Source organism: Rhinoderma darwinii, chromosome 3 (assembly GCF_050947455.1).
Source record: "Rhinoderma darwinii isolate aRhiDar2 chromosome 3, aRhiDar2.hap1, whole genome shotgun sequence".
Classification (NCBI taxonomy): Eukaryota; Metazoa; Chordata; class Amphibia; order Anura; family Rhinodermatidae; genus Rhinoderma; species Rhinoderma darwinii.
Genome location: NC_134689.1, coordinates 705,289 through 732,757, shown reverse-complemented (window position 1 = coordinate 732,757; position 27,469 = coordinate 705,289). Strand labels below are relative to the sequence as shown.

General features: G+C 42.2%; 2 protein-coding genes across 2 annotated transcripts in view; one reads left to right on the top strand and one right to left on the bottom strand.

The window, feature by feature from the left end:
• GYS2 (glycogen synthase 2) overlaps nucleotides 1-15,359 on the top strand; it is a 58,185-nt gene extending 42,826 nt beyond the window's left edge. The window contains exons 13-16 of the mRNA XM_075855634.1: nucleotides 2,392-2,487; nucleotides 2,636-2,799; nucleotides 5,037-5,117; nucleotides 14,997-15,359. Coding sequence (XP_075711749.1) covers nucleotides 2,392-2,487; nucleotides 2,636-2,799; nucleotides 5,037-5,117; nucleotides 14,997-15,218 — 563 coding nt within the window. The 3' untranslated portion in view covers nucleotides 15,219-15,359. The remainder of the gene's footprint in view (nucleotides 1-2,391; nucleotides 2,488-2,635; nucleotides 2,800-5,036; nucleotides 5,118-14,996) is intronic.
• A 380-nt stretch (nucleotides 15,360-15,739) lies between these two features.
• Nucleotides 15,740-27,469, bottom strand: part of SPX (spexin hormone) — a 33,635-nt gene continuing 21,905 nt past the window's right edge. Inside the window, exons 2-6 of the mRNA XM_075855595.1 lie at nucleotides 23,651-23,731; nucleotides 23,496-23,553; nucleotides 19,220-19,282; nucleotides 18,465-18,551; nucleotides 15,740-16,032 (exon numbers count right to left, since the gene is read on the bottom strand). Coding sequence (XP_075711710.1) covers nucleotides 15,974-16,032; nucleotides 18,465-18,551; nucleotides 19,220-19,282; nucleotides 23,496-23,553; nucleotides 23,651-23,731 — 348 coding nt within the window. The 3' untranslated portion in view covers nucleotides 15,740-15,973. The remainder of the gene's footprint in view (nucleotides 16,033-18,464; nucleotides 18,552-19,219; nucleotides 19,283-23,495; nucleotides 23,554-23,650; nucleotides 23,732-27,469) is intronic.

Here is a 27,469-nt window from a genome sequence, read left to right as displayed (position 1 = left end):
TGGAGTCACTGTGTACATACATTACTTATCCTGCACTGATCCTGAGTTATATCCTGTATTATACTCCGGAGCTGCACTCACTATTCTGCTGGTGGAGTCACTGTGTACATACATTACATTACTTATCCTGTACTGATCCCGAGTTACATCCTGTATTATACTCCGGAGCTGCACTCACTATTCTGCTGATGGAGTCACTGTGTACATACATTACTTATCCTGTACTGATCCTGAGTTACATCCTGTATTATACTCCAGAGCTGCACTCACTATTCTGCTGGTGGAGTCACTGTGTACTTACATTACATTACTTATCCTGTACTGATCCTGAGTTATATCCTGTATTATACTCCAGAGCTGCACTCACTATTCTGCTGGTGGAGTCACTGTGTACATACATTACATTACTTATCCTGTACTGATCCCGAGTTACATCCTGTATTATACTCCGGAGCTGCACTCACTATTCTGCTGATGGAGTCACTGTGTACATACATTACTTATCCTGTACTGATCCTGAGTTACATCCTGTATTATACTCCAGAGCTGCACTCACTATTCTGCTGGTGGAGTCACTGTGTACATACATTACATTACTTATCCTGTACTGATCCTGAGTTATATCCTGTATTATACTCCAGAGCTGCACTCACTATTCTGCTGGTGGAGTCACTGTGTACATACATTACTTATCCTGTACTGATCCTGAGTTATATCCTGTATTATACTCCAGAGCTGCACTCACTATTCTGCTGGTGGAGTCACTGTGTACATACATTACTTATCCTGTACTGATCCTGAGTTATATCCTGTATTATACTCCAGAGCTGCACTCACTATTCTGCTGGTGGAGTCACTGTGTACATACATTACTTATCCTGTACTGATCCTGAGTTATATCCTGTATTATACTCCAGAGCTGCACTCACTATTCTGCTGGTGGAGTCACTGTGTACATACATTACATTACTTATCCTGTACTGATCCTGAGTTACATCCTGTATTATACTCCAGAGCTGCACTCACTATTCTGCTAGTGGAGTCACTGTGTACATACATTACATTACTTATCCTGTACTGATCCTGAGTTACATCCTGTATTATACTCCAGAGCTGCACTCACTATTCTGCTGGTGGAGTCACTGTGTACATACATTACATTACTTATCCTGTACTGATCCTGAGTTATATCCTGTATTATACTCCAGAGCTGCTCTCACTATTCTGCTGGTGGAGTCACTGTGTACATACATTACTTATCCTGTACTGATCCTGAGTTATATCCTGTATTATACTCCAGAGCTGCACTCACTATTCTGCTGGTGGAGTCACTGTGTACATACATTACTTATCCTGTACTGATCCTGAGTTATATCCTGTATTATACTCCAGAGCTGCACTCACTATTCTGCTGGTGGAGTCACTGTGTACATACATTACATTACTTATCCTGTACTGATCCTGAGTTACATCCTGTATTATACTCCAGAGCTGCACTCACTATTCTGCTAGTGGAGTCACTGTGTACATACATTACATTACTTATCCTGTACTGATCCTGAGTTACATCCTGTATTATACTCCAGAGCTGCACTCACTATTCTGCTGGTGGAGTCACTGTGTACATACATTACATTACTTATCCTGTACTGATCCTGAGTTATATCCTGTATTATACTCCGGAGCTGCACTCACTATTCTGCTGGTGGAGTCACTGTGTACATACATTACATTACATATCCTGTACTGATCCTGAGTTATATCCTGTATTATACTCCAGAGCTGCACTCACTATTCTGCTGGTGGAGTCACTGTGTACATACATTACATTACTTATCCTGTACTGATCCTGAGTTACATCCTGTATTATACTGCAGAGCTGCACTCACTATTCTGCTGGTGGAGTCACTGTGTACATACATTACATTACTTATCCTGTACTGATCGAGTTTTATCCTGTATTATACTTCAGAGCTGCACTCAGTATTCTGTCTTGTTATTGGAAGTAGCCAGCTTAGTTGAGCTCATCCAGTGTGCCGGGGCTGGAGGTTTTTCCCATTTCAGATGCACCAGTCCTAGTGTAACGATGACCCTTCCCAGAATGCAAATTACCAGTGAACAACAAACTATTCACCGTGCCCGTCCGTGTAGCTGCAGTACCGGACATGCCCACCATGTGGCATCTTTTTGAGCTTTGCTACATTCACAGCAGTTACTCTTTATATCATATATTATATGTATCCTAAAACAGGCAGAAGTGAAGGTTTAATGACCCAGTATAAGTGATCAGCGGCTAATGTGCTGCTGATCAATGTTCCGGATGCTGCTGCCTCAGTTACTGTAGATTATGAGTTGTCAGGAATTATGGGGGATTGTATTGATTTCTTCCAGCTGAATGCACAGTGATGGGAATCCCCAGCGTCACCACCAACCTCTCTGGATTTGGCTGCTTCATGCAGGAACATGTGGCTGACCCAGCTGCTTATGGTAAACAATCCGACCTTCCTTAATTACTCTGTGCTGCTGTGGTCTCTAAATCTTCCCACATTTATCCTTTTCTCCCCGTTTAGTGATATACTCCTACCCTGGATCAGCAGGCATAGGTTACACGTGATAATTTGTTGTTATATTTTAGGCATTTACATTGTGGATCGTAGATTCCGCTCTCCTGATGAATCGTGTAATCAGCTGACCCAAATCCTGTATTCATTCTGCCAGCAATCACGGCGCCAACGGATCATCCAACGGAACCGAACAGAACGACTGTCAGATCTGCTGGACTGGAGATACCTCGGGCGAGTAAGTTACAGCCATTGTCCTACTCATGTAATATAACCTGGGTAACTTCTGTATATACAGTATATAGGAACCATATACATAAATATATATACACTGCACAGTACCACTTCTCCTGTCCTGTATACTGGGTGTAATTCTCAGTATCTGTATTATTCTGTATATATATACACTGCACAGTATCACTTCTCCTGTCCTGTATACTGGGTGTAATTCTCAGTGTCTATATTATTCTGTATATATATACACTGCACAGTATCACTTCTCCTGTCCTGTATACTGGGTGTAGTTCTCAGTATCTGTATTATTCTGTGTATATATACACTGCACAGTACCACTTCTCCTGTCTGTATACTGGGTGTAATTCTCAGTATCTGTATTATTCTGTATATATAGACACTGCACAGTACCACTTCTCCTGTCCTGTATACTGGGTGTAATTCTCAGTATCTGTATTATTCTGTATATATACACTGCACAGTACCGCTTCTCCTGTCCTGTATACTGGGTGTAATTCTCAGTCTCTGTATTATTCTGTATATATATACACACTGCACAGTACCACTTCTCCTGTCCTGTATACTGGGTGTAATTCTCAGTATCTGTATTATTCTGTATATATAGACACTGCACAGTACCGCTTCTCCTGTCCTGTATACTGGGTGTAATTCTCAGTCTCTGTATTATTCTGTATATATATACACACTGCACAGTACCACTTCTCCTGTCCTGTATACTGGGTGTAATTCTCAGTATCTGTATTATTCTGTATATATATATACACTGCACAGTACCACTTCTCCTGTCCTGTATACTGGGTGTAATTCTCAGTTTCTGTATTATTCTGTATATATGGACACTGCACAGTACCACTTCTCCTGTCCTGTATACTGGGTGTAATTCTCAGTATCTGTATTATTCTGTATGTATATATGGACACTGCACAGCACCACTTCTCCTGTCCTGTATACTGGGTGTAATTCTCAGTTTCTGTATTATTCTGTATATATGGACACTGCACAGTACCACTTCTCCTGTCCTGTATACTGGGTGTAATTCTCAGTATCTGTATTATTCTGTATATATGGACACTGCACAGTACCACTCCTCCTGTCCTGTATACTGGGTGTAATTCTCAGTATCTGTATTATTCTGTATATATGGACACTGCACAGTACCACTTCTCCTGTCCTGTATACTGGGTGTAATTCTCAGTATCTGTATTATTCTGTATATATATATACACTGCACAGTACCACTTCTCCTGTCCTGTATACAGGGTGTAATTCTCAGTATCTGTATTATTCTGTATATATACACTGCACAGTACCACTTCTCCTGTCCTGTATACTGGGTGTAATTCTCAGTATCTGTATTATTCTGTGTATATATACACTGCACAGTACCACTTCTCCTGTCCTGTATACTGGGTGTAATTCTCAGTATCTGTATTATTCTGTATATATGGACACTGCACAGTACCACTCCTCCTGTCCTGTATACTGGGTGTAATTCTCAGTATCTGTATTATTCTGTATGTATATATGGACACTGCACAGTACCACTTCTCCTGTCCTGTATACTGGGTGTAATTCTCAGTATCTGTATTATTCTGTATATATATACACTGCACAGTACTACTTCTCCTGTCCTGTATACTGGGTGTAATTCTCAGTATCTGTATTATTCTGTATATATGGACACTGCACAGTACCACTTCTCCTGTCCTGTATACTGGGTGTAATTCTCAGTATCTGTATTATTCTGTGTATATATATACTGCACAGTACCACTTCTCCTGTCCTGTATACTGGGTGTAATTCTCAGTATCTGTATTATTCTGTATATATATACACTGCACAGTACCACTCCTCCTGTCCTGTATACTGGGTGTAATTCTCAGTATCTGTATTATTCTGTGTATATATATACTGCACAGTACCACTTCTCCTGTCCTGTATACTGGGTGTAATTCTCAGTATCTGTATTATTCTGTGTATATATATACTGCACAGTACCACTTCTCCTGTCCTGTATACTGGGTGTAATTCTCAGTATCTGTATTATTCTGTATATATACACACTGCACAGCACCACTTCTCCTGTCCTGTATACTGGGTGTAATTCTCAGTATCTGTATTATTCTGTATATATACACACTGCACAGTACCCGCTTCTTTTTTGTGGGTGTTTCGGTATGAATATTTGATCCTTCTTTCTTCACACTTTTTTCTCCGCAGTTTTATATGCACGGAAGACACTTGGCCCTTTGCAGAATGTTCCCGGAGAAGTTTGAGATGGAGCCGAGAGCGCCCCCTAAGGTGATGAACCTGCGTCGTCAGAAAGTGATGACAAGACTTGTAGATTTTTTAAAGGATTTTTCTTTTCTCCAGACTTTAAAATCCCATTTCTGTGCATCCTGAGCTTCCTGGTACCTTAATATAGGCAGGGGGGATAGGAGAGGTTACTCTACATAATGCAGATATTTGCGTTCAGGGTGTGTAGAAAGCTGGGTGACCGCTCCTCTGGGCAGTGAGATGGCAGTCATTAGTGGTTGTGTCTCAGCATCAGGTACCTCGTAGATGGCAGAGGGGATGACTCGGTGGCTGCTGCAGAATTTGTTGTGTTCTGGGGAGAGAATCATCTCCGCTCATCAGGATTCCTCAAATCTTCTCTCAGTAAATAACATTTTATTGCCTCGGATCAATAACATCATAAATGAGTGCGGAGCGCGGGGACATGACCATAACTCACCTGGAAAATATGGCAATAAGTGTGATAAATGGAGGCAGCAAAGGTAATGGGGAGTCCGTTGATGCATCGTCATCTCCTCTTAGTCACCGACTACAATCTGTCATTACATCATATGTGTGACTGATATCAGCCGCTCCTCTTATATCACTCCAGCACTATTATATCCTCCAGAGACATTACATCATATGTGTGACTGATATCAGCCGCTCCTCTTATATCACTCCAGCACTATTATATCCTCCAGAGACATTACATCATATATGTGACTGATATCAGCCGCTCCTCTTATATCACTCCAGTACTATTATATCCTCCAGAGACATTACATCATATGTGTGACTGATATCAGCCGCTCCTCTTATATCACTCCAGTACTATTATATCCTCCAGAGACATTACATCATATGTGACTGATATCAGCCGCTCCTCTTATATCACTCCAGTACTATTATATCCTCCAGAGACATTACATCATATGTGTGACTGATATCAGCCGCTCCTCTTATATCACTCCAGTACTATTATATCCTCCAGAGACATTACATCATATGTGTGACTGATATCAGCCGCTCCTCTTATATCACTCCAGCACTATTATATCCTCCAGAGACATTACATCATATGTGTGACTGATATCAGCCGCTCCTCTTATAACACTCCAGCACTATTATATCCTCCAGAGACATTACATCATATGTGTGACTGATATCAGCCGCTCCTCTTATATCACTCCAGCACTATTATATCCTCCAGAGACATTACATCATATGTGACTGATATCAGCCGCTCCTCTTATATCACTCCAGTACTATTATATCCTCCAGAGACATTACATCATATGTGTGACTGATATCAGCCGCTCCTCTTATAACACTCCAGCACTATTATATCCTCCAGAGACATTACATCATATGTGTGACTGATATCAGCCGCTCCTCTTATAACACTCCAGCACTATTATATCCTCCAGAGACATTACATCATATGTGTGACTGATATCAGCCGCTCCTCTTATATCACTCCAGCACTATTATATCCTCCAGAGACATTACATCATATGTGACTGATATCAGCCGCTCCTCTTATATCACTCCAGCACTATTATATCCTCCAGAGACATTACATCATATGTGACTGATATCAGCCGCTCCTCTTATATCACTCCAGCACTATTATATCCTCCAGAGACATTACATCATAGGTGTGACTGATATCAGCCGCTCCTCTTATAACACTCCAGCACTATTATATCCTCCAGAGACATTACATCATAGGTGTGACTGATATCAGCCGCTCCTCTTATATCACTCCAGTACTATTATATCCTCCAGAGACATTACATCATATGTGACTGATATCAGCCGCTCCTCTTATATCACTCCAGTACTATTATATCCTCCAGAGACATTACATCATGTGTGACTGATATCAGCCGCTCCTCTTATATCACTCCAGCACTATTATATCCTCCAGAGACATTACATCATATGTGTGACTGATATCAGCCGCTCCTCTTATATCACTCCAGCACTATTATATCCTCCAGAGACATTACATCATATATGTGACTGATATCAGCCGCTCCTCTTATAACAGTCCAGTACTATTATATCCTCCAGAGACATTACATCATATGTGTGACTGATATCAGCCGCTCCTCTTATATCACTCCAGTACTATTATATCCTCCAGAGACATTACATCATATGTGTGACTGATATCAGCCGCTCCTCTTATATCACTCCAGTACTATTATATCCTCCAGAGACATTACATCATATGTGACTGATATCAGCCGCTCCTCTTATATCACTCCAGTACTATTATATCCTCCAGAGACATTACATCATATGTGACTGATATCAGCCGCTCTCTTATATCACTCCAGTACTATTATATCCTCCAGAGACATTACATCATATGTGACTGATATCAGCCGCTCCTCTTATAACACTCCAGCACTATTATATCCTCCAGAGACATTACATCATATGTGTGACTGATATCAGCCGCTCCTCTTATATCACTCCAGCACTATTATATCCTCCAGAGACATTACATCATATGTGACTGATATCAGCCGCTCCTCTTATATCACTCCAGTACTATTATATCCTCCAGAGACATTACATCATATGTGTGACTGATATCAGCCGCTCCTCTTATAACACTCCAGCACTATTATATCCTCCAGAGACATTACATCATATGTGTGACTGATATCAGCCGCTCCTCTTATAACACTCCAGCACTATTATATCCTCCAGAGACATTACATCATATGTGTGACTGATATCAGCCGCTCCTCTTATATCACTCCAGCACTATTATATCCTCCAGAGACATTACATCATATGTGACTGATATCAGCCGCTCCTCTTATATCACTCCAGCACTATTATATCCTCCAGAGACATTACATCATATGTGACTGATATCAGCCGCTCCTCTTATATCACTCCAGTACTATTATATCCTCCAGAGACATTACATCATATGTGACTGATATCAGCAGCTCCTCTTATATCACTCCAGCACTATTATATCCTCCAGAGACATTACATCATATATGTGACTGATATCAGCCGCTCCTCTTATATCACTCCAGTACTATTATATCCCCCAGAGACATTACATCATATGTGTGACTGATATCAGCCGCTCCTCTTATATCACTCCAGTACTATTATATCCTCCAGAGACATTACATCATATGTGACTGATATCAGCCGCTCCTCTTATATCACTCCAGCACTATTATATCCTCCAGAGACATTACATCATATGTGACTGATATCAGCCGCTCCTCTTATATCACTCCAGTACTATTATATCCTCCAGAGACATTACATCATATATGTGTGACTGATATCAGCCGCTCCTCTTATATCACTCCAGTACTATTATATCCTCCAGAGACATTACATCATATGTGTGACTGATATCAGCCGCTCCTCTTATATCACTCCAGTACTATTATATCCTCCAGAGACATTACATCATATGTGTGACTGATATCAGCCGCCCCTCTTATAACACTCCAGCACTATTATATCCTCCAGAGACATTACATCATATGTGTGACTGATATCAGCCGCTCCTCTTATATTACTCCAGCACTATTATATCCTCCAGAGACATTACATCATATGTGTGACTGATATCAGCCGCTCCTCTTATATCACTCCAGTACTATTATATCCTCCAGAGACATTACATCATATGTGTGACTGATATCAGTCGCTCCTCTTATATCACCCCAGCACTATTATATCCTCCAGAGACATTACATCATATGTGACTGATATCAGCCGCTCCTCTTATATCACTCCAGCACTATTATATCCTCCAGAGACATTACATCATATGTGTGACTGATATCAGCCGCTCCTCTTATATCACTCCAGTACTATTATATCCTCCAGAGACATTACATCATATGTGACTGATATCAGCCGCTCCTCTTATATCACTCCAGTACTATTATATCCTCCAGAGACATTACATCATATGTGTGACTGATATCAGCCGCTCCTCTTATATCACTCCAGCACTATTATATCCTCCAGAGACATTACATCATATGTGACTGATATCAGCCGCTCCTCTTATATCACTCCAGTACTATTATATCCTCCAGAGACATTACATCATATATGTGTGACTGATATCAGCCGCTCCTCTTATATCACTCCAGTACTATTATATCCTCCAGAGACATTACATCATATGTGACTGATATCAGCCGCTCCTCTTATATCACTCCAGTACTATTATATCCTCCAGAGACATTACCTCACATGTGTGACTGATATCAGCCGCTCCTCTTATATCACTCCAGCACTATTATATCCTCCAGAGACATTACATCATATGTGACTGATATCAGCCGCTCCTCTTATATCACTCCAGTACTATTATATCCTCCAGAGACATTACATCATATGTGACTGATATCAGCCGCTCCTCTTATAACACTCCAGCACTATTATATCCTCCAGAGACATTACATCATATGTGACTGATATCAGCCGCTCCTCTTATATCACTCCAGTACTATTATATGCTCCAGAGACATTACATCATATGTGTGACTGATATCAGCCGCTCCTCTTATATCACTCCAGCACTATTATATCCTCCAGAGACATTACATCATATGTGTGACTGATATCAGCCGCTCCTCTTATATCACTCCAGTACTATTATATCCTCCAGAGACATTACATCATATGTGTGACTGATATCAGCCGCTCCTCTTCATCACTCCAGTACTATTATTTCCTCCAGAGACATTACATCATGTGTGACTGATATCAGCCACTCCTCTTATATCACTCCAGCACTATTATATCCTCCAGAGACATTACATCATATGTGACTGATATCAGCCGCTCCTCTTATATCACTCCAGCACTATTATATCCTCCAGAGACATTACATCATATGTGTGACTGATATCAGCCGCTCCTCTTATATCACTCCAGTACTATTATATCCTCCAGAGACATTACATCATATGTGACTGATATCAGCCGCTCCTCTTATATCACTCCAGTACTATTATATCCTCCAGAGACATTACATCATATGTGTGACTGATATCAGCCGCTCCTCTTATATCACTCCAGTACTATTATATCCTCCAGAGACATTACATCATGTGTGACTGATATCAGCCGCTCCTCTTATATCACTCCAGCACTATTATATCCTCCAGAGACATTACATCATATGTGACTGATATCAGCCGCTCCTCTTATAACACTCCAGCACTATTATATCCTCCAGAGACATTACATCATATATGTGACTGATATCAGCCTCTCCTCTTATAACACTCCAGTACTATTATATCCTCCAGAGACATTACATCATATGTGACTGATATCAGCCGCTCCTCTTATAACACTCCAGTACTATTATATCCTCCAGAGACATTACATCATATGTGACTGATATCAGCCGCTCCTCTTATATCACTCCAGTACTATTATATCCTCCAGAGACATTACATCATATATGTGACTGATATCAGCCGCTCCTCTTATATCACTCCAGTACTATTATATCCTCCAGAGACATTACATCATATGTGACTGATATCAGCCGCTCCTCTTATAACACTCCAATACTATTATATCCTCCAGAGACATTACATCATATGTGACTGATATCAGCCTCTCCTCTTATAACACTCCAGCACTATTATATCCTCCAGAGACATTACATCATATGTGTGACTGATATCAGCCGCTCCTCTTCTAACACTCCAGCACTATTATATCCTCCAGAGACATTACATCATGTGTGACTGATATCAGCCGCTCCTCTTATATCACTCCAGTACTATTATATCCTCCAGAGACATTACATCATATGTGTGACTGATATCAGCCGCTCCTCTTATATCACTCCAGCACTATTATATCCTCCAGAGACATTACATCATATGTGTGACTGATATCAGCCGCTCCTCTTATATCACTCCAGTACTATTATATCCTCCAGAGACATTACATCATATGTGACTGATATCAGCCGCTCCTCTTATATCACTCCAGTACTATTATATCCTCCAGACATTACATCATATGTGTGACTGATATCAGCCGCTCCTCTTATATCACTCCAGTACTATTATATCCTCCAGAGACATTACATCATAGGTGTGACTGATATCAGCCGCTCCTCTTATATCACTCCAGTACTATTATATCCTCCAGAGACATTACATCATATATGTGACTGATATCAGCCGCTCCTCTTATATCACTCCAGCACTATTATATCCTCCAGAGACATTACATCATATGTGTGACTGATATCAGCCGCTCCTCTTATATCACTCCAGTACTATTATATCCTCCAGAGACATTACATCATATGTGTGACTGATATCAGCCGCTCCTCTTATATCACTCCAGTACTATTATATCCTCCAGAGACATTACATCATATGTGTGACTGATATCAGCCGCTCCTCTTATATCACTCCAGTACTATTATATCCTCCAGAGACATTACATCACATGTGACTGATATCAGCCGCTCCTCTTATAACACTCCAATACTATTATATCCTCCAGAGACATTACATCATATGTGACTGATATCAGCCTCTCCTCTTATAACACTCCAGCACTATTATATCCTCCAGAGACATTACATCATATGTGTGACTGATATCAGCCGCTCCTCTTCTAACACTCCAGCACTATTATATCCTCCAGAGACATTACATCATGTGTGACTGATATCAGCCGCTCCTCTTATAACACTCCAGTACTATTATATCCTCCAGAGACATTACATCATGTGTGACTGATATCAGCCGCTCCTCTTATATCACTCCAGTACTATTATATCCTCCAGAGACATTACATCATATGTGTGACTGATATCAGCCGCTCCTCTTATATCACTCCAGCACTATTATATCCTCCAGAGACATTACATCATATGTGTGACTGATATCAGCCGCTCCTCTTATATCACTCCAGTACTATTATATCCTCCAGAGACATTACATCATATGTGTGACTGATATCAGCCGCTCCTCTTATATCACTCCAGCACTATTATATCCTCCAGAGACATTACATCATATGTGTGACTGATATCAGCCGCTCCTCTTATATCACTCCAGCACTATTATATCCTCCAGAGACATTACATCATATGTGACTGATATCAGCCGCTCCTCTTATATCACTCCAGTACTATTATATCCTCCAGAGACATTACATCATATGTGTGACTGATATCAGCCGCTCCTCTTATATCACTCCAGTACTATTATATCCTCCAGAGACATTACATCATATGTGACTGATATCAGCCGCTCCTCTTATATCACTCCAGTACTATTATATCCTCCAGAGACATTACATCATATGTGACTGATATCAGCCGCTCCTCTTATATCACTCCAGTACTATTATATCCTCCAGAGACATTACATCATATGTGTGACTGATATCAGCCGCTCCTCTTATATCACTCCAGCACTATTATATCCTCCAGAGACATTACATCATATGTGACTGATATCAGCCGCTCCTCTTATATCACTCCACTACTATTATATCCTCCAGATACATTACATCATATGTGTGACTGATATCAGCCGCTCCTCTTATATCACTCCAGCACTATTATATCCTCCAGAGACATTACATCATATGTGTGACTGATATCAGCCGCTCCTCTTATATCACTCCAGTACTATTATATCCTCCAGAGACATTACATCATATGTGACTGATATCAGCCGCTCCTCTTATATCACTCCAGTACTATTATATCCTCCAGAGACATTACATCATATGTGTGACTGATATCAGCCGCTCCTCTTATATCACTCCAGCACTATTATATCCTCCAGAGACATTACATCATATGTGACTGATATCAGCCGCTCCTCTTATATCACTCCAGCACTATTATATCCTCCAGACATTACATTATATGTGTGACTGGTATCAGCCGCTCCTCTTATATCACTCCAGCACTATTATATCCTCCAGAGACATTACATCATATGTGTGACTGATATCAGCAGCTCCTCTTATAACACTCCAGTACTATTATATCCTCCAGAGACATTACATCATATGTCACTGATATCAGCCGCTCCTCTTATATCACTCCAGCACTATTATATCCTCCAGAGACATTACATCATGTGTGACTGATATCAGCCGCTCCTCTTATATCACTCCAGTACTATTATATCATCCAGAGACATTACATCATATATGTGACTGATATCAGCCGCTCCTCTTATATCACTCCAGTACTATTATATCTTCCAGAGACATTACATCATATGTGTGACTGATATCAGCCGCTCCTCTTATATCACTCCAGTACTATTATATCCTCCAGAGACATTACATCATATGTGACTGATATCAGCCGCTCCTCTTCTATCACTCCAGTACTATTATATCCTCCAGATACATTACATCATATGTGACTGATATCAGCCGCTCCTCTTATATCACTCCAGTACTATTATATCCTCCAGAGACATTACATCATATGTGTGACTGATATCAGCCGCTCCTCTTATAACACTCCAGTACTATTATATCCTCCAGAGACATTACATCATATGTGTGACTGATATCAGCCGCTCCTCTTATAACACTCCAGTACTATTATATCCTCCAGAGACATTACATCATATGTGTGACTGATATCAGCCGCTCCTCTTATATCACTCCAGCACTATTATATCCTCCAGAGACATTACATCATATGTGACTGATATCAGCCGCTCCTCTTATATCACTCCAGTACTATTATATCTTCCAGAGACATTACATCATATGTGTGACTGATATCAGCCGCTCCTCTTCTATCACTCCAGTACTATTATATCCTCCAGATACATTACATCATATGTGACTGATATCAGCCGCTCCTCTTATATCACTCCAGTACTATTATATCCTCCAGAGACATTACATCATATGTGTGACTGATATCAGCCGCTCCTCTTATAACACTCCAGTACTATTATATCCTCCAGAGACATTACATCATATGTGACTGATATCAGCCGCTCCTCTTATAACACTCCAGCACTATTATATCCTCCAGAGACATTACATCATATGTGTGACTGATATCAGCCGCTCCTCTTATAACACTCCAGTACTATTATATCCTCCAGAGACATTACATCATATGTGTGACTGATATCAGCCGCTCCTCTTATATCACTCCAGTACTATTATATCCTCCAGAGACATTACATCATATGTGTGACTGATATCAGCCGCTCCTCTTATAACACTCCAGTACTATTATATCCTCCAGAGACATTACATCATATGTGTGACTGATATCAGCCACTCCTCTTATAACACTCCAGTACTATTATATCCTCCAGAGACATTACATCATATGTGTGACTGATATCAGCCTCTCCTCTTATATCACTCCAGTACTATTATATCCTCCAGAGACATTACATCATAGGTGTGACTGATATCAGCCGCTCCTCTTATATCACTCCAGTACTATTATATCCTCCAGAGACATTACATCATATGTGTGACTGATATCAGCCTCTCCTCTTATATCACTCCAGTACTATTATATCCTCCAGAGACATTACATCATAGGTGTGACTGATATCAGCCGCTCCTCTTATATCACTCCAGTACTATTATATCCTCCAGAGACATTACATCATATGTGTGACTGATATCAGCCGCTCCTCTTATATCACTCCAGTACTATTATATCCTCTAGAGACATTACATCATATGTGACTGATATCAGCCGCTCCTCTTATATCACTCCAGCACTATTATATCCTCCAGAGACATTACATCATATGTGTGACTGATATCAGCCGCTCCTCTTGCTATTATTGCTTTGGGGGTTACTGGCTCTTTATATAATATTATTGTGTCTGTTCCTCTTTGTAGACGGATGGATTCCGCTTCCCCAGGCCGTCTTCCGTGCCTCCATCCCCATCAGTGTCCCAGCCTTCCAGTCCCCGGCACAGTGAAGATGAAGATGAGGAGGAGGAGGAACGGTATGATGAAGACGAGGAAGCAGAGCGGGATCGCCAGAACATCAAGTCCACATTTGCCCTCGGCCCGGTGTCGCAGGGAAAGAAGAAGAAACATGGAGAATACAGGAACTGATGTGTTATAACTCCATGCTTCTCTACAATGTATCAGCGCCCCCCTGTGGCAGGGCTTTTAGTGTCTCCTGTAGGATATAGATATGGCTTTTATGTCTGATGACTGTCTGGTAGATAAATAATTAACCCGTCATTGCTTTCACTGCTCTGTGTGTGTCTCCGTTATTCTGGGGAGTTTTCTTGCCTGTGCTCCAGTCACATCCACAGCTGTCGTCACTATTCTGCTGTCCCATCATGTCCTATACTCTAGTTACATCCAGAGCTGCACTCACAACTCTGATTTTACATCATTTGTTATACACCGGACACATCCAGAGCTGCCATGCCTGGCAGGGTCCCCTCTGCGGGTGCCTGGCAGGGTCCCCTCTGCGGGTGCCTGGCAGGGTCCCCTCTGCGGGTGCCTGGCAGGGTCCCCTCTGCGGGTGCCTGGCAGGGTCCCCTCTGCGGGTGCCTCACACATTACTAACAATCAGACTCCCCAAAATGTAACAAAAATACTTCATATGAACTTTATTGTCTCAGATCTGTGAATAGAAAATCTTACAATATGTTTATTGTCCTTGTTACACTGTTGCTGTTTACTGATCTTCAGAGGAAACGAAGCGCCAATGAAACGTACAGGAAGGAAAACTGCAGAGTCCGGTCACATGATCACAGTGGAGTGGTAATGTGGCCTTGGCCCTAGAGTAAGGGGCCCACAATAGAACAGATTATATATGGAACTCTGTGTCACCGGAGGAGCGGCCACCTGCACATTCACCAGCTGAACAAAGGCTCCGGCAAGAATCCCCCCTGGTCCATGGCGCCATCTTCAGCTGAGGAGAAACACGGATACAAGAGAATGTAACAATACTGAATATCACATCTGTAACAATGTGTCAGCAGAATCCGTCCTCAAATTATTGCCATTAGTAGTACATCTTATGACTCCTCTCACTGCAGCACAGAGTATTTATGTAACTTTACCGTAGCATTTTACATTTAGAATAAATCTCCATAAACAGCTTTGTCACTATAATAATATATGTACATAGTGACTCCACCAGCAGAATAGTGAGTGCAGCTCTGGAGTATAATACAGGATATAACTCAGGATCAGTACGGAATAAGTAATGTAATGTATGTACACAGTGACTCCACCAGCAGAATAGTGAGTGCAGCTCTGGAGTATAATACAGGATGTAACTCAGGATCAGTACAGGATAAGTAATGTATGTACACAGTGACTCCACCAGCAGAATAGTGAGTGCAGCTCTGGAGTATAATACAGGATATAACTCAGGATCAGTACAGGATAAGTAATGTAATGTATGTACACAGTGACTCCACCAGCAGAATAGTGAGTGCAGCTCTGGAGTATAATACAGGATGTAACTCAGGATCAGTACAGGATAAGTCATGTAATGTATGTACACAGTGACTCCACCAGCAGAATAGTGAGTGCAGCTCTGGAGTATAATACAGGATGTAACTCAGGGTCAGTACAGGATAGGTAATGTAATGTATGTACACAGTGACTCCACCAGCAGAATAGTGAGTGCAGCTCTGGAGTATAATACAGGATATAACTCAGGATCAGTACAGGATAAGTAATGTATGTACACAGTGACTCCACCAGCAGAATAGTGAGTGCAGCTCTGGAGTATAATACAGGATGTAACTCAGGGTCAGTACAGGATAAGTAATGTAATGTATGTACACAGTGACTCCACCAGCAGAATAGTGAGTGCAGCTCTGGAGTATAATACAGGATGTAACTCAGGGTCAGTACAGGATAGGTAATGTAATGTATGTACACAGTGACTCCACCAGCAGAATAGTGAGTGCAGCTCTGGAGTATAATACAGGATATAACTCAGGATCAGTACAGGATAAGTAATGTATGTACACAGTGACTCCACCAGCAGAATAGTGAGTGCAGCTCTGGAGTATAATACAGGATGTAACTCAGGGTCAGTACAGGATAGGTAATGTAATGTATGTACACAGTGACTCCACCAGCAGAATAGTGAGTGCAGCTCTGGAGTATAATACAGGATGTAACTCAGGGTCAGTACAGGATAGGTAATGTAATGTATGTACACAGTGACTCCACCAGCAGAATAGTGAGTGCAGCTCTGGAGTATAATACAGGATATAACTCAGGACCAGTACAGGATAAGTAATGTAATGTATGTACACAGTGACTCCACCAGCAGAATAGTGAGTGCAGCTCTGGAGTATAATACAGGATATAACTCAGGATAAGTAATGTAATGTATGTACACAGTGACTCCACCAGCAGAATAGTGAGTGCAGCTCTGGAGTATAATACAGGATATAACTCAGGATCAGTACAGGATAAGTAATGTAATGTATGTACACAGTGACTCCACCAGCAGAATAGTGAGTGCAGCTCTGGAGTATAATACAGGATATAACTCAGGATCAGTGCAGGATAAGTAATGTAATGTATGTACACAGTGACACCACAAGCAGAATAGTGAGTGCAGCTCTGGAGTATTATACAGGATGTAACTCAGGATCAGTACAGGATAAGTAATGTAATGTATGTACACAGTGACTCCACCAGCAGAATAGTGAGTGCAGCTCTGGAGTATAATACAGGATATAACTCGGGATCAGTACAGGATATCTAATGTATGTACACAGTGACTCCACCAGCAGAATAGTGACTGCAGCTCTGGAGTATAATACAGGATGTAACTCAGGATCAGTACAGGATAAGTAATGTAATGTATGTACACAGTGACTCCACCAGCAGAATAGTGAGTGCAGCTCTGGAGTATAATACAGGATATAACTCAGGATCAGTACAGGATAAGTAATGTATGTACACAGTGACTCCACCAGCAGAATAGTGAGTGCAGCTCTGGAGTATAATACAGGATGTAACTCAGGATCAGTACAGGATAAGTAATGTAATGTATGTACACAGTGACTCCACCAGCAGAATAGTGAGTGCAGCTCTGGAGTATAATACAGACTGTAACTCAGGAAAACCACCACATTTGATTATAGCGTTACACAGTGATGGTCAGCAGACTGTTGGGGCAGCGGTGGTGTATTCCATCATCCTCTCAGGATTTGGAGGTTGTTTGAGTAGTTGTATCTCATGTAACAGATGACGGCTGTCGCGACTTTACTAATATTTACTCAAAATGTGTCGTATTAGCACCAAAATCTTCTGGGCTCTCCCTCCAGGTCGGTGGATCACATGATATAGAGACGGTCTGGACCACTGTACCTTCCTCCTGAGCTTTCTGTAGAGAGCTGAGGAACATGGCGGCCGCCTCCGATATCGTGATGGGGCTGGTGTTTCGGCTGCGGGTCTCTGGAAAAATAACCTCTGTTAGGGACAATATGGGCTGAATGTACAGAATATAACATTTGTGATGGTGGGTGAAGATGAGGGCGACATTGCCCCACAGGGAGAAATGACGTTCACTGATATTTTATTCCTTTTTACCATATTCATGAATAATGGAAGTTTAGACATGTGACCTGTGAGGGAGGAAGAGGAGGAGGAGGAAGATCAGGAGGAAGAGGAGGAAGAGGAAGAGGAGTAGGAAGAAGAGGAGGAGGAGGAGGAAGAGGAGGATGTGGAGGAGCAGCAGGAAGAGGAGGAGGAAGAGGAGCAGGAAGAGGAGGAGCAGGAAGAGGAGGAAGATCAGGAGGAAGAGGAGGAAGAGGAGGATGTGGAGGAGGAGCAGGAAGAGGAGCAGGAAGAGGAGCAGGAAGAGGAGCAGGAAGAGGAGGAGGAGGAGGAAGAGCAGGAAGAGGAGGAGGAGCAGGAAGAGGAGGAGGAAAGGGAGGAAGAGGAAAGGGAGGAGGAGAAGAGGAGGAGGAGAAGCAGGAAGAGGAGCAGGAAGAGGAGGAGCAGCTGCAGAAGGAGGAGCAGCAGGAGGAAGAGCAAGAGGAACAGGAGAAGGAGGAGGAGCAGGAGAAAGAGGAGCAGGAGCAGCAGAAAGAGCAGGAGAAAGAGGAGCAGGAGGACATTACCGAGCTGCAGGCGGTCATACAAGTCCTTCCTCTGACTCTCATCCGAGATGAAGCGTCGACCTTCTGCAGGACAAAAACAAAAGCGCATAAAATGATAACATTTATATACACAATACACAGTATACATACACGAAAAAAAATCACAAACAAATATACATCTACACTCAGCAGTCTATGACATTCTGAGCACTGTCTAGTATCATATGAACCTGCAAGGCTAAATGTGGGCACAGTATGGCACTATATTGGCACTGTATGGCTCTATGTGGGCACAGTATGACTATGTGGGCACAGTTTTGCATTATATGGCTCTGTGGGCACAGTATGGCACTATATTATCACTGTAAGGGAGAAACAGTGGAATGATCCAGCGCTGAGTCCAGTCTGAATTTAAAAAGGAATCGATGTTCCTATCTTTATTGGGGTGAATAAATAAAATAGTAGAGAGACGCAATCCCAGAGGAAAGTGAGTAGGCAGTAGTGCCCTGGCCTACGCGTTTCGAGCCGCTCCTGTGCTCTTAATCATGGCAAAGAAAATGTGAGGACCTTGGCCGTCCCGTCTGCTTAATAAGCGTAACTAATGAGTACGCAAAAAGACAGGTGAGAAGTTAACCCTAGTCTGTAATTACCACCTCAGGTGTGATACACCCTGCATAGAGACTGCGTGTATGAGTATAATTCAAGAGGTGTGTGTCATATATAGACAGAGTGGGAACTAGATCTGGGCAGTCTAATCAAACTCTACTTGGTTCAGTACAGTATCGTAGGTTTTAATAATCCAAACAGCAGGCAAGGCAGCTGCGTCCTCACAATTTTCACAAAGTATATCACAGTTGTTAAAGATTCGATATACAGAAAAACCAGCACAAATTGACAATTTGGCTGAATATCAGGTATTACATCTCCAAACAATTGTGCAAGCTGTCAACATATGCACAGTGTAAATATCGGGATAAGTCGAAAACATGGTTAAAACATAGACGGGAATATGGTTCCCGATATATTAAAAATATGAATTGATTTTCACATATATGACCTAAGTAGCGTTGAGTGCGCTATATAAATGTAAGAATTGCAGATTTATATATACATTTAGGTTCATCTCAAGAACCTGGAGAATCTTATCCGATTTAGTGTGTATTAAATTGGAAATGGTTAAATAGCCTGCATTGGAGTAAGGTCTGAATAGGGATATAATGTGCACATGCGTTTTATCATAAATGTATACAAAAATGATTCCCGATAGTAACGATATTGATTCATTTCATAGTAAGATAGATTATAGCTCGTACTAGTACCCTATTGATTATAGATGTTTGTTACTATGATTAAATAATTCCAGGTGGTGTATCTGGAATGAATCAAAGTCAGAAGAACCTTCTTTAAATTTATGATATAGCTGACATGTCAGCTGACTATATCACATTTTCTTTGCCATGATTAAGAGCACAGGAGCGGCTCGAAACGCGTAGGCCAGGGCACTACTGCCTACTCACTTTCCTCTGGGATTGCGTCTCTCTACTATTTTATTTATTCACCCCAATAAAGATAGGAACATCGATTCCTTTTTAAATTCAGACTGGACTCAGCGCTGGATCATTCCACTGTTTCTCCATTTCATATACCGCCAGCCGTAGCGGGGATCCGAGCGAGGAGTCAAGAGACGCAACAAACTGGTGAGCTGGAGGTTTCCTCCCTTTACTATCACTGTAAGGCTTTATGTGGGCACAGTATCGTACTATATGGTTCTATGTGGGCACAATATTGCACTATATATTGGCACTGCATTGCTGTATGTCTGCAATATATGGCTCTATGTGGGCATAGTATAGCACTGTATGGCACTATATTATCACTGTATGTCTATGTGGGTGCAGCATGGCACTATATTGGCACTGTATGGCTCTATGTTTGCACTGCATGACTATGTGGCCACAGAATAGCACTGCATGGCTCTATGTTGGCACAGTATTGCACCATATTGGCACTGTATTACTCTATGTGGGCATAGTATGGCTCTATGTGGGCATAGTATGGCTCTATGTGGGCACTGTATGTCACTATATTGTCACTGTATGGCTCTATGTGGGCACTGTATGCTACTATATTGGCGCTCTATGTGGGCACTATATGTCTATGTTGGCACAGTAAGTATGGCACTATATTGGCACTGCATGGCTCTATGTGGGACTAGTTTGGCACAGTATGGCTCTATGTGGGCATAGTATGGCACAGTAGGGCTCTATGTGGACTTTATGACTACGTGAGCACTGCATGGCACTATATTGGCACAGTATTGCTCTATGTGGGTAATGTATGGCACAGTATGGCTCTATGTGAGCACTTTATGGCACTATAGTGGCACAGTATTGCTCTATGTGGGCACTGCATGGCCCTATATTGGCACAGTATTGCTCTATGTGGGCACTGCATGGCCCTATATTGGCACAGTATTGCTCTATGTGGGCACTACATGACACTATATTGGCACAGTATTGCTCTATGTGGGCTCTAGGTCTATGTGGGCACTGTATGGCACTATATTGGCACAGTATTGCTCTATGTGGGTACTGTATGGCACTATATTGCTCTATGTGGGCTCTAGGTCTATGTGGGCACTGTATGGCACTATATTGGCCCAGTATTGCTCTATGTGGGCACTTTATGGCACAGTATTGCTCTATGTGGGCACTGCATGGCTCTATATTGATACAGTATTGCTCTATGTGGGCTCTAGGTCTATGTGGACACTGTATGGCACTATATTGGCACAGTAAGTATGGCACTATATTGGCACTGCATGGCTCTATGTGGGACTAGTATGGCACAGTATGGCTCTATGTGGGCATAGTATGGCACAGTAGAGCTCTATGTGGACTTTATGGCTACATGAGCACTGCATGGCACTATATTGGCACAGTATTGCTCTATGTGGGCACTGCATGGCACTATATTGGCACAGTATTGCTCTATGTGGGCACTGCATGGCACAGTATTGCTCTATGTGGGCACTGCATGGCGCTATATTGGCACAGTATTGCTCTATGTGGGCACTGCATGGCCCTATATTGGCACAGTATTGGTCTATGTGGGCACTGCATGGCCCTATATTGGCACAGTATTGCTCTATGTGGGCACTGCATGGCACTATATTGGCACAGTATTGCTCTCTGTGGGAACTTTATGGTACAGTATTGCTATATGTGGGCACTGCATGGCTCTATATTGGCACAGTATTGCTCTATGTGGGCTCTAGGTCTATGTGGGAACTGTATGGCACTATATTGGCACAGTATTGCTCTATGTGGGCTCTAGGTCTATGTGGGCACTGTATGGCACTATATTGGCACAGTATTGCTCTATGTGGGCACTGTATGGCACTATATTGGCACAGTATTGCTCTATGTGGGCACTGTAGGGTACGGTTGAAAAAAATACATTTGTCCATCAAATTGAACCGGGGAGGAGAAAAGACGTGGATGAAGGGAAAGGGGAATCCTAAAACTTTGATTGCCTTTATTGACCCAGTTCTGTATGTGGGCACAGTATGGCACTCTGGGCACTGTTTGGCACTATATGGACTTTATATGGCTCTTGGGGAATCTATGAAACTATATTAGAACAGTTTTGTTTTATCTGGACACAGTTTGGTTCTTTTACGAGGTATCTGGGCCCCGCGTGGAGGTATCTGGGCCCCGCGTGGAGGTATCTGGGCCCCGCGTGGAGGTATCTGGGCCCCGCGTGGAGGTATCTGGGCCCCGCGTGGAGGTATCTGGGCCCCGCGTGGAGGTATCTGGGCCCCGCGTGGAGGTATCTGGGCCCCGCGTGGAGGTATCTGGGCCCCGCGTGGAGGTATCTGGGCCCCGCGTGGAGGTATCTGGGCGCCGCACACAGTAAGTGGATGCTGTACCGCACGCTGTGGGCGCGGAGTGCACTAAATTTCCCTATGGCTGTAATTCTATATAAACATATAAATCAGGGATCGGTGCACGGTGGCCGGGGGGGGCTCGCTCTGCTGGGGACTGATCGCTGTCCCGTTCTCCTCCCTCTATTGTCCCTGCTGTTTATAATACCGGAACAATACAGCAAACAATGCACCGCGCGGCCGCTGGGATGATGAGGATGATGAGGGTTCTCTGATGGGCAGCTGCCACCTCTCCATGGACTTTCTGTGTCACTGACAGGGGGCTGTGTGGAGGGGCCCCGGGCCCCATGTTATGTATTCCCTGCCTCCTTGGGTCATGTGCCCTGTTTCATGAGGAGCCGCGTCACTCACGTGCCCCCTTTAGGTACAGCATGGCCTGCGGGGTCCAGTTCCTTCTCTGGAAATGACTCTGGTCACATAGAAAAGAAAGATGGAAAGAGATTAAAAAGCTGCAGCCGGAGAAGGTGCCGAGCGACGGATTCAGAGCTGCCCCCCCCCCCCCCTACCTGAGGGAGACCCCCGGAGCCGGGGAGGACGGAGCTGCTCATCAGCAGGATCAGGGCGCAGGCGGCGAAAGGACCAGAATCCTGGAGGAAATACAGACGAGATGAATGAGAAACATCGTATTATCTGTGTATAAGACTATCACCCTCATCATCCCTGTCCCCAGGAGCTCACAATCTAATCTTCTAAACACACACAGGGGCTACAGACTCCATCCAGATGTGGCCCCTCGTCAAATTAAGAACCCAGTGCTGCCTGCAAGTCCCCAAATATAACAACAATTATCCGTCAGTCACTGAATAGGCTGTAAAACAGTCTATTGCTCCCTGTTATCAGCCATTTCAGGCTGGGGAGAGGGTGACCTTTATTACGTCATATGTGTGACTGATATCAGCCGCTCCTCTTATATCACTCCAGCACTATTATATCCTCCAGAGACATTACATCATATGTGACTGATATCAGCCGCTCCTCTTATATCACTCCAGTACTATTATATCCTCCAGAGACATTACATCATATGTGTGACTGATATCAGCCGCTCCTCTTATATCACTCCAGTACTATTATATCCTCCAGACATTACATCATGTGTGACTGATATCAGCCGCTCCTCTTATATCCTCCAGAGACATTACATCATATGTGTGACTGATATCAGCCGCTCCTCTTATAACACTCCAGCACTATTATATCCTCCAGAGACATTACATCATATGTGTGACTGATATCAGCTGCTCCTCTTATATCACTCCAGTACTATTATATCCTCCAGAGACATTACATCATATGTGACTGATATCAGCCGCTCCTCTTATATCACTCCAGTACTATTATATCCTCCAGACATTACATCATATGTGTGACTGATATCAGCCGCTCCTCTTATATCACTCCAGCACTATTATATCCTCCAGAGACACTACATCATATATGTGTGACTGATATCAGCCGCTCCTCTTATATCACTCCAGCACTATTATATCCTCCAGAGACATTACATCATATGTGTGACTGATATCAGCCGCTCCTCTTATATCACTCCAGTACTATTATATCCTCCAGACATTACATCATATATGTGACTGATATCAGCCGCTCCTCTTATATCACTCCAGCACTATTATATCCTCCAGAGACATTACATCATATATGTGACTGATATCAGCCGCTCCTCTTATATCACTCCAGTACTATTATATCCTCCAGAGACATTACATCATATGTGTGACTGATATCAGCCGCTCCTCTTATATCACTCCAGTACTATTATATCCTCCAGAGACATTACATCATATGTGACTAATATCAGCCGCTCCTCTTATAACACTCCAGCACTATTATATCCTCCAGAGACATTACATCATATATGTGACTGATATCAGCCGCTCCTCTTATATCACTCCAGTACTATTATATCCTCCAGAGACATTACATCATATGTGACTGATATCAGCCGCTCCTCTTATATCACTCCAGTACTATTATATCCTCCAGAGGCATTACATCATATATGTGACTGATATCAGCCGCTCCTCTTATATCACTCCAGTACTATTATATCCTCCAGAGACATTACATCATATGTGACTGATATCAGCCGCTCCTCTTATATCACTCCAGTACTATTATATCCTCCAGACATTACATCATATATGTGACTGATATCAGCCGCTCCTCTTATATCACTCCAGTACTATTATATCCTCCAGAGACATTACATCATATGTGACTGATATCAGCCGCTCCTCTTATATCACTCCAGTACTATTATATCCTCCAGAGACATTACATCATATGTGACTGATATCAGCCGCTCCTCTTATATCACTCCAGTACTATTATATCCTCCAGAGACATTACATCATATGTGACTGATATCAGCCGCTCCTCTTATATCACTCCAGTACTATTATATCCTCCAGACATTACATCATATATGTGACTGATATCAGCCGCTCCTCTTATATCACTCCAGTACTATTATATCCTCCAGAGACATTACATCATATGTGACTGATATCAGCCGCTCCTCTTATATCACTCCAGTACTATTATATCCTCCAGAGACATTACATCATATGTGACTGATATCAGCCGCTCCTCTTATATCACTCCAGCACTATTATATCCTCCAGAGACATTACATCATATGTGACTGATATCAGCCGCTCCTCTTATATCACTCCAGTACTATTATATCCTCCAGACATTACATCATATATGTGACTGATATCAGCCGCTCCTCTTATATCACTCCAGTACTATTATATCCTCCAGAGACATTACATCATATGTGACTGATATCAGCCGCTCCTCTTATATCACTCCAGTACTATTATATCCTCCAGAGACATTACATCATATGTGACTGATATCAGCCGCTCCTCTTATATCACTCCAGTACTATTATATCCTCCAGAGACATTACATCATATGTGTGACTGATATCAGCCGCTCCTCTTATATCACTCCAGTACTATTATATCCTCCAGAGACATTACATCATATATGTGACTGATATCAGCCGCTCCTCTTATATCACTCCAGCACTATTATATCCTCCAGAGACATTACATCATATGTGTGACTGATATCAGCCGCTCCTCTTATATCACTCCAGTACTATTATATCCTCCAGACATTACATCATATGTGACTGATATCAGCCGCTCCTCTTATATCACTCCAGTACTATTATATCCTCCAGAGACATTACATCATATGTGTGACTGATATCAGCCGCTCCTCTTATATCACTCCAGTACTATTATATCCTCCAGAGACATTACATCATATATGTGACTGATATCAGCCGCTCCTCTTATATCACTCCAGCACTATTATATCCTCCAGAGACATTACATCATATGTGTGACTGATATCAGCCGCTCCTCTTATATCACTCCAGTACTATTATATCCTCCAGACATTACATCATATGTGACTGATATCAGCCGCTCCTCTTATATCACTCCAGTACTATTATATCCTCCAGAGACATTACATCATATATGTGACTGATATCAGCCGCTCCTCTTATATCACTCCAGTACTATTATATCCTCCAGAGACATTACATCATATGTGTGACTGATATCAGCCGCTCCTCTTATATCACTCCAGCACTATTATATCCTCCAGAGACATTACATCATATGTGTGACTGATATCAGCCGCTCCTCTTATATCACTCCAGCACTATTATATCCCCCAGAGACATTACATCATATGTGTGACTGATATCAGCCGCTCCTCTTATATCACTCCAGCACTATTATATCCCCCAGAGACATTACATCATATATGTGACTGATATCAGCCGCTCCTCTTATATCACTCCAGTACTATTATATCCTCCAGAGACATTACATCATATGTGACTGATATCAGCCGCTCCTCTTATATCACTCCAGTACTATTATATCCTCCAGAGACATTACATCATATGTGTGACTGATATCAGCCGCTCCTCTTATATCACTCCAGTACTATTATATCCTCCAGAGACATTACATCATATGTGACTGATATCAGCCGCTCCTCTTATATCACCCCAGTACTATTATATCCTCCAGACATTACATCATATGTGTGACTGATATCAGCCGCTCCTCTTATATCACTCCAGCACTATTATATCCTCCAGAGACATTACATCATATGTGTGACTGATATCAGCCGCTCCTCTTATATCACTCCAGTACTATTATATCCTCCAGAGACATTACATCATGTGTGACTGATATCAGCCGCTCCTCTTATAACACTCCAGTACTATTATATCCTCCAGAGACATTACATCATATGTGTGACTGATA